At 43.4% G+C, this 9,551-nt stretch overlaps 1 protein-coding gene across 1 annotated transcript in view; it reads right to left on the bottom strand.

The window, feature by feature from the left end:
* Positions 1 to 1,280: 1,280 nt before the first annotated feature.
* Positions 1,281 to 9,551, bottom strand: part of ACSF2 (acyl-CoA synthetase family member 2) — a 103,539-nt gene continuing 95,268 nt past the window's right edge. Inside the window, exons 11-16 of the mRNA XM_015410737.1 lie at positions 4,197 to 4,304; positions 3,888 to 4,039; positions 2,149 to 2,290; positions 1,832 to 1,942; positions 1,522 to 1,590; positions 1,281 to 1,422 (exon numbers count right to left, since the gene is read on the bottom strand). Coding sequence (XP_015266223.1) covers positions 1,372 to 1,422; positions 1,522 to 1,590; positions 1,832 to 1,942; positions 2,149 to 2,290; positions 3,888 to 4,039; positions 4,197 to 4,304 — 633 coding nt within the window. The 3' untranslated portion in view covers positions 1,281 to 1,371. The remainder of the gene's footprint in view (positions 1,423 to 1,521; positions 1,591 to 1,831; positions 1,943 to 2,148; positions 2,291 to 3,887; positions 4,040 to 4,196; positions 4,305 to 9,551) is intronic.

Genomic DNA, 9,551 nt, shown 5'->3' with positions numbered 1-9,551 from the left:
TCAGCAGCAACTGCTACCACAGTTGGTTTTATTCTCTCTCACTCCTCTTTCCCAGTGTATCTTTAAAAAACTCCTCCCCTGCACTTGGGCTTTCTCTGTGTCTGCAGCTCTGTTTCCTGTGACAGCCATTTTGTAGTTGTGCCCCCACCACCCCGTGTCAGTATTCCAAAGGTGCCCACAGGTTGATGCACATGCTTCTCAACATAAATGCTACTTCTGTAAGTTATGAAACACGATTTGCTTTCCCCTGGAATGCTTAACAACTTATAGCATAATAGCTCTGACTGGTTACACAAAAGGATTTTAGGAATGCATTCTAGCACTATTATCTGCTTTTGATATCTTAAGGGCCCCTAAACCATAACACATAATAAAATAGTCCAGAATGTAATATGGCATGTGAAGGTGCTTCATTCAGGAGACAGCCCTCTTTATAATGTGCTGTCTTATATCTCTCCTATTCTTACAAAGATGAATCTTCCCGCGCAACCTTGGGTGCTCTCAGTACTGTTATCTGACTCAAATGCCGATGGACTGATAACAGCTAACGTGGTGCGGTTCCTGGCTAAGGTGGCTGCTCTCAAGAAGCATTGAAAATTTCAGCACTTCTGAAAACTCCGACACCAACTTTTAATCTTCGGATGATTTTAGTCAGTTGGCTCCGCCCCAAGTGTAGTTAGGTAATTTTTAATCTCTGGGCTCAGTCTGGGTTTTATGTGACTGTGATTATGTACCTTGACACATGTTATGTCTATTTTATGTACCTATTTTATCCCCCTTTTGTATCCTTTTGGTCAAGACTTCGGTCATATAGACCTGTAATAAACTGAATTGAATTGAATAATGTGCTGTAACATCATCAGGAACAACAAAAATTCTTTTACAGGTACCCTTACTGGTAGGAAGATATGGTAGGTATGATCCAGACTAAACTGGCAATATCTAAGATTCCCCCTTCCTGATGCAGAGCCCCCCACATCATGTCATTCATCAGGGTTCCCATCGCTCTCAAACGGCATTTAATGGACATCAGTGAACTGTCACAGGAAGAGGGAAAAGGCAGAAAAGTTCACTTCCACTGATGGAAAATTTAGTCTGGATCCAGCCCCATATATCTAGGTAGCCTTCCCAGAAATATACACACCTTTTGTTTGTGATGTGTGAGCAAATTTTGTCATAGATTTCTTTACACAAAGAAACAAAATGTTTTGAAAGAGTATTATTTTCACAACATGTTGCATGGCTATATTTAGATTAGCTCATCTTAAAGCAGGCTGACAATGGCAGCTTTCTAACAGTGCCTTGTTCAAATGTAAAAAGAGTTGGCAACAGAGTTGTTCATCTGGTGTTTATTTCGGATGTCTCAACTGTTCAAAGCAGAAGATGCTTCTCCATCCGCTCTTTCAGTTTGTATTTCTGAATCTAAGATTGGAACAGAAGTGAAAGGAGAACAAAATTAATTATGTGTGTGCGTGTTTGTGTGTGTGTGTAATATAACTAAGGAACTGAGCTGTCACTCACCTTGCCTGAGACAGTGAGTGGATAGTCCTTCACAAACAGAATGTACCGAGGAATCTTGAAATGAGCAATCTGAAACAGAAAAGCCAAGAACTGGAGCTGGCAAAATCTCCTACATGGGTGCTTGTAGTTGCTGTACATTTAAACAGGGCTTACAGAAAAAGTCCAGAGCATGTAATGAAATCTAATCTAGAGCCAGGTACTCAGTAATTTACAGTGCTGAAACACACTATAGACTTTTATCAACAGACACCATTTGAAATCTAGCCTTTCCTTTTTTGGAAAAGACATATGTATGTCTAGAAGCTCTTACCTTCCCTTTGCAAAACGCTTTGACTTCTTCTGCTGTGCATTCCTCTCCATGTTTCACTTTGATGGCAGCACAGATCTCTTCTCCCATTCGCTCATCTTTCACGCCTACCACCTAAGTGAAATAGAGGGGACAAATTGGTTCTTGGTACTGCTCCTGATTAGGATTCTTGGCACTCATCGTTCTTTGTGCTTTCTTTAATTTTCTCCTGCAGTGCACTGGGTCCATGTGTGATCTATCACAGAGCTAGATACTTGAGTAACTTTAGTTTTAAATATTTACACAAACTGCAGTTGCCCTCCCCCCAAAGCTTGCCTCACCTGCACCTCGTGAATCTTAGGGTGGGTGTATAGAAATTGTTCAAGCTCTGCCGGGTATATGTTCTCCCCTCCTCGGATAATCATGTCTTTGCAACGCCCCACAATCTTGCAGTAGCCGTACTCATCAAGAACAGCCAAGTCCCTAGAATGATACCACAGTCATCCTACTCTGGCACTGCCATGATCCCAGACTTTCCCCACTTAGATGATCAGTATTTTCAACTGTAATCCCTTGTGCTGGTATAGTTGGGAGCAATGTTCCCTCTAAGCTGTGGAGTCCTGTGAGCAAAAATTCTACTTTGTGAGCTACCAGCATTAAAGTTGTGAGCAGGTGAATTGGCTACTAAATAACTTAGTTTGCTCTGGAATCATCCTTCCTGAGCTAAGACAAAAATGTGTGAGCCGGAGGCTAAAAAACTGTGAGCTAGCTCACACTAACTCAGCTTAGAGGGAACACTGGTTGGGAGACTGTAAATGGGCCTCTATGATAGCCACATTAGAAAATACTAGATTCTGCACTGAGTAAAGTTATTACATGGTACTGTTAAACATGCAAAGGGACATAGGCCCCCTTCACATCCACCAGGCTATATGTGGGAGCTGCTTCCCAGTAGTACTTTCCCATATGACAGCAGCACATGAAAATACCCCAATGACATGGGAGTGACTGATTGCACAGATCTTTCCCAGTGAAATCAGCATCTCATCTAAGATGATGGTGGTCAGATGCAAAAGACATACGATTAGCCTCCCCCTCATGGCTGTGGTATACATATACAGAACTCACATGGATGGGAGACCACCATTGGTCTACCATCATCTGATAAAGCAGGTAAATGGTCCTTTTTTTTCAAGTACACCTATATAAAAACTTAATGTGGTAGGTAAGTTATTTTGTCCCCTAATTGTTTACAAATATGGGGCTGCACTAGGAATGGGCATGAACCTGCTCATGAACTAAAGTTCATGATGAACATTGGCTGGTTTGTGGTTTGTGAAGTGAAGTTCATGGTGGGTCAACTGGCATAAACCTTTTATGAACCTTCCAGTGGTTCATGGTGGTTCATGAAGACATACATTTCGAGACAGATTGTCTCTGCTCACTCTAATGTTTACAAAACTTCAAAGCCACGGAAGGGGTGGAACTTGGAAGTCATGTAGAGGAGCATTCGGGGGAGGTGTCCTGTAACTTGGATGTCTCTAGCTTGCACAGGATCCATTCTATACACTCCTGAACCTCCTGAATCTGCGCCTGTCAAAATGACCACCTGTCAATGACAGATGGTCGTTTTGACAGGCGCAGGTTCAGGAGAGTATAGAATAGATCCTGTGTAACCTAGAGACACCAAACTCACACGGATCTCTGGCTGACTCTTCTCTACCTGCTCTCCAAGTTTGGTGAGGATTGGCTTTACAGGGTCCAAGTAACGCCCCCCCCCCCAAGAAGGTGCCCCCAGGAAAGTGCTGGAGATCCCTATGAGTTTGGTGTCTCTAGAATGCTAGGGGGGGTGTTCTACTGAGTCATGAATCTCCTGAACCGAACCAGTTCATTTTGCCCCAAAAAGTTCATGACAGTTTGTGGTTTGTGAACCGGGCATGCCATGAACTGAACCACATTTTCCCAGTTCCCAAGGAACATGCAGCTCTGCTGAATTTCAGCCCAGTTCTTCATCCTGCTCAATCCACTGCATCATGTTGACTTCCAAAGACTAGCCAAATGAACCAGTTTCACAACTTACCCAGTCTGGTACCATTTGTCATCATTAATCACGTCTTTCGTTTTGTTGGGGTCTCCCCAGTATCCCAACATGACACAGTAGCCTCGAATCTGAAGTTCTCCTGGGGTGTTGAGTGGGAGCATTTCCCCTGTTACAGGATCTTCAATCTTTGCCTGTAACGTAGAAGAAACCAATGCTTAAATATGGAGCCAGGTCACAACTCTGGTGACAAAAGAAAGAAATGGATAGGAAGGAAGCTGGAAGAGGGTTGATGGGAGATGCAAAGCTGTAGAAACAGAAGGCAACAGAATAGACAAGGGTATGATTCACCTCTGTGTGGGGCAAAACACATCCCACGGTTTCTGTTTTCTGTGTAATATCATCTTGTAGAAACCCCATAAAGGTGACGGGACTGTTCTCTGTAGTTCCATAAGCAACCTGCAAACAGACAAGCAAGAAAAACCCATGAAAGTAAAACATTTCCTAACATGAGTAAAATAAGCAGTCACAAAAGGGCAGAAGTCTTCCTGCTATGCAAGCTAGTAAATTTTACATCTTTATACAGAGTGACATCTAGGCAACAACAATGTGACTATCATTCAGGGCTGCACATTGTACTGTGCCCCAATAAATTCCACATTATTCAAGCAAAACAAATAATGTATGTGCACTCATATAGTCTGATTTAATTTCCAAATGTCATTTTGTTTTTTGATTGCTATAGAACTTCAGTAAGGACTAGGCTTGTGATGGGAGAATTAAGCAGTACCGTAGGAATGGAGGACTCAAGATATACAGGGCACAGAAGGGTTGTTAAGACTTGCAGGCTTGATGCATATGGAAATGGATCTGGGAATTACAAGACCCATTGCCTTTAGCAGTGGTGCAGGAAAGGGGCAGAGGGCCAAGTTTTACATGGTCTGGGGCTTCTAAATGATGTATGAAGTTTGGCACAGGAATATATTTCACTATGAGTGTAACTTCCCCTCTTTTAATTTGGCCAAACACCAAAAGTATGCTGAAATAATTTTCAATTTTCAATTTCAATTTATTATGGGTCTATATGACCGAAGTCTTGACCAACGGAGAATACAAAAGGGGTAAAATAGGTACATAAAATTGACATAAAATATGACAAGTACATAGTCACAATCAGTAAACATATAAAACCCAGGCATAGCCCAGAGAATTAAAAGAACCTAACTACACTTGGGGCGGAGCCAACTAACTAAAATCCTCCAAAGATTAAAATCGGTACAGGTGTTTGCAGAGATGATAAAGCTTTCAGTGTTTCTTGAGAGCAGCAACCTTAGCCAGGAACCGTGCCACGTTAGCTGTTATCAGTCCATCGGCATTTGAATCAGACAACAATACTGAAAGCACCCAAGGTTGCAAGGGAAGATTCATCTTCGTAAGAATAGGAATGATATATATCCCTCTATCTTGAGTCCAATGGGGACAGCAAAACATCAGATTGTCTAAAGTTTCAATTTCGCCAGAGTTACACAAACAGAGGCGATCTGAGTAAGGTAAGCCTCTAAATCTGCCCAGAGTTACCATCATTGGAAATGCATTTAAGTGGGCCAGCATAAAGGCGCGACGGTGGGATGGAATTGGTAGCAATGAATGAAAATCCAGAAATCTCTCTGGAGGGGGCAACCCCAGAGCCAAAGGAGAACAGGTGCGTCTGGCCTTGGCCACGGTGCTAGCCCAATCCAACTGTTTGAGTTTCTTCAAGGTTTCCTCGAGCTGGGAGGGCAACAGCTCTTCAGTAGGTGAGGAAATCGGAACTCCCAATGTCTTGAGTTTACCCGCAAGAAGGGACAACCAAGAGATGGATGTTGTGTCCTTTAGGATGAGACGAAGAAAACCGGCCTGGAGGTGATGACTTGGGTCAGATAGCTTAAATCTCAACTTGAATGCCCTTTTCTAAGCACGTGCTTTGAGCGAAGATTGAACCAATTCCATACGAAGGACAGTCCCAGCAACACACCGTGGAGTTCCAGTAATTCTCCTAAGGAAGGCGTTTAACTGGGAATCCAATTTCTCGTCCACGCCAGCAATCCAGATTTCTGCGCCGTATAAAATTTGGGAGACCACCTTCGCATTATACACCTCAATGGCTGGGGGAATCCGCTTAGCCCCCTTTGTACGGAAGAATCTTTCAACCAGTGCCGTGGCAAGTCTAGATGACTTTTTGACGTACGTCAGATGAGCGGACCAGGATAGCTTATAACTAAAGACAATACCAAGATATCGGAAAGAGGAAACCCATTCTAGTTGACCATCCCCAACTTTAAAATATAGAGGACCTCTTCTTCTTGTAGCAGAGAAGCGAAGAACCTTGGACTTTGCATAATTCACAATAAGCTCTTCTTGTTTGCAATAGTCCAGAAAGGCATTAACAATAGACCTCAGTCCAACTTCAGATGTTGCCAATAAAACAGCATCGTCAGCATAAAGTAGAAGTGGTATAGGAAGACCAGCTAGATACGGGGAATGTTTGGCTCTTCTTTTAAGAAACGGCACCAAATCATTAATGTAGATGTTGAACAGGGAGGGGGCCAACAAACATCCCTGTCTAACTCCCTTCTGCACTGGAAAGGAGTCTGTCCTGATTCCTGAAGAATTCACCCGGACCGAGGCAGATGTATTAGAATAAAGAGCCATAATCAATCCCAGAAGTCTGCGGTCAATATTGGTGTTCAATAACTTTCCCCACAATCTACGATGAGAGATAGAGTCGAAGGCCGCCCTCAAATCCATAAAGGCCGTGTAGAGACAACCTCTTGGACGCAAGGAATACTTGCCAGCGAGATGGAGAAGCGTCAGACAATGAAATAATTTTATGCATACCCATTTGATGCTGCAGAACTCATACTTGGCAATGGTCCTGAAAGCAGTGAATTGTTGGTTCTGGTCCTGGTACTTTCATTGTGTATAGAAAACACAGGATGTGGTAGGCAACCTTTTTGGCCCAAATGCAAGGGGCAAATGCAAATTTACCTGCAAAGATGTTACTGCACTGGTAAACATGAGGAGAAAAGGGGACAGTGCAGTTAGTGCCTCAGGGACTCAGTTTGGACCTGGTTGGGAGCTGTGCAGGTCCAGGAGATGACGATGGGTATTGTTATGGCCTTAGAATTGCAAGACACCTTGATTAACACACAGGGAAGCCCTGATCTCATAGAAAACATTCTTTTCTGAGAACTGAGCCATAAAACTGCTCAGACTGCAGGCTGAGAGGAGATGAGTTTCTTTTTTTGGAGACAAATAGACAGGATGAAGATGACCCATTAGTCCACCTGCCAGGAAGATACCTATTTAGGTACCTTATAAGGTTTTGGAACATGGGCCTTGTTTCGATTGGAGAAAATGATACACAGTGGTACACATGGGTCTAACTCCCAGACTGGTAACAGGTTAAAGTGAAACCCTCTCAGATGGGACAGGAGGGGTGAAAATGTCTGGACATTCTGTCGGAAGCATGCAAGCCAAGGACCATGGTAACAAGGGGAGCAATGGAATGAATTCCTCCTTGAGCACCAGCTCAAGGAGGAAAAGGCTATTTTTAAAAATGAACAGCTCCACAACATCAACAGACGGCTCCCCCACCGGTAAGAAAAACTGACGTGGCAACCCTACTTCCATAGAGGGTGGACTTCCATAGAGATGAATGCTAGAGCACCACAACATGGCCATTTTGTCCCCTGCTGGCCAATTATTAAAAAGCGGGGGTGGGGATCTAAAATCAGAGGATCCCCGACCCCCAACTGGGAGCTGGCAACCCTAGGGCTAGCTTGACTGGCCCGCAAAGACTTTCCTTGCCCAAATAAACAACAGGGTCTAAACCCTGCAGAGCCCTCGCCTACAGGTGATTATATCATTCTGATAGCTAAAATTACACTTTCATGTCATTTGTATGCTAGTTTATGTTTGGAGAAATCTATGAGTCTCCTTCAGTTTGAAGGAGGCCACAGAGAAGATAATCATATATTTGGTTGAAAATAAATTTAACCCACAACTAGTTAGCAAATAGATTCCCTTATTCAGAGGAATTACCAAGAATCATTTTAAATATTGCACTTTTCCCTTATATTTTTGGTGACAAGCACTTCTTTCTTGGAGAATTCTGAGGCCCTGGCTAAACTGGGAATAAGAAGCATCTTGGCAGAACTGTTTTGATTCTAAACACTGCTAGAAATTTTCTCTTTGCTAATATTGTTTAAACACTGGCCAATAAACATTTTCAAAATAGAATGAAATAAACACGCCTGGAGTCTCCAAAAGTGGCAGTTTGGAGGCACCTTGACTCAGAGGTCAGAGCTGGTCACAAAGACACCTGGATTCTATTACTGGCTCTGTCATTGTTTGTGCTGCTAGAAAACTTGTCCAGGTATATCAGAGGCAATTGTTTCCTGGTGATGCTGAAGGGGTGAGATAAATTTACGTATCACCCTCTGAAAAGATGCTCTACCAACCTTGGTCACAGGCTCAAGGCAAAAAGCAAATGCATTTCCAAGTTACTCTTTGCTGCAATAAGGAAGCCAAATTGGTAACATGTTCAATATACTATGGATTACAGCTGAATGGCCTAATGACTCTGCATAAGCATACGTTCTCTCTGTGTGAGCTACTCGATTGCCTTGGGACTGCATTTACTACCCAGAGATAATGCATTTGGCTTGTACCTGCTAGAAGCAAAACAGGGCCGTCTGGGGGGAAAGAGACTGCGGTGCCTACAGGTGATGGTGTTGGATAGTTCTGAACAATGACAGTAAAGATCAAATATACACACACATGCTTAAGAAACATGAGACAGATCACCAATGATGATCTGCATAAGCCAGTTTGGTGCAGTGGTTAAGTGCACAGACTCTAATCTGGGAGAACCAGGTTTGATTCCCCACTCCTCCACTTGCAGCTGCTGGATGACCTTGGGCAAGCCATAGTTCTGTCAAAGCTGTTCTCTCAAGAACAGCTCTGGAAAGAGCTTTCTCATCCCTCCCTACCTCACAGGGTGTCTGTTGTGGGGAGGGGAAAGGAAAGAAGTTTGTAAACCGCTCTGAGACGCAGAGTGAAGGGCGGGGTATAAATCCAATCTCCTCCTCCTCCTCCTTTGAACTGCGGATTCAGGATCTGAGTTCTCTTGTGCATCTTTGGTGGTGGAAAGTGCCATCCAGTAGTGGCTGACTTATGGCGACCCCATAGGGTTTCCATGGCAAGAGATGAGCAGAGCTGTTTCGCCATTGCCTGCCTTTGCATACAGCTCTGGACTTTTTGCTGGACTGAGTGACTCAGCATGCTTGGACATCACTCTAAGTGTGTTTAGGTGTTATCTCCTTGAATGGGATGCCTCTCTTTGCCTTAACCTGGGAACTGCCCTCTGACCCCTCCTCTCTTACTTTTTCCCATCACTTTCTGCACATGGCCTTCCATGGAGACACATGTCTCTGCAAGTCACAATGCCCTCATACTCCAACACACATGATACCAGAGAAACTGGCCATTTGTGATAGGGAAAGTACTCTTTAGATTAGGCTTTTTTCTCTTCTTTTTAATGCAACCTCAATGTGAACGGGATCTATGTGAATGAATGCAAGTTTACCTTTTTGCAATATACTTCTTGGGAGATTTATTTACTGCACTCAGTATCACGCTTCTATGACTGGGCAAAACTCTGTT

Source organism: Gekko japonicus, unplaced genomic scaffold, assembly GCF_001447785.1.
Source record: "Gekko japonicus isolate JY-2015 unplaced genomic scaffold, Gekko_japonicus_V1.1 scaffold15, whole genome shotgun sequence".
NCBI classification, from domain to species: domain Eukaryota; kingdom Metazoa; phylum Chordata; class Lepidosauria; order Squamata; family Gekkonidae; genus Gekko; species Gekko japonicus.
Note: the sequence above shows the minus strand (reverse complement) of the source record. Positions and strands in the feature narration are given on the sequence as shown.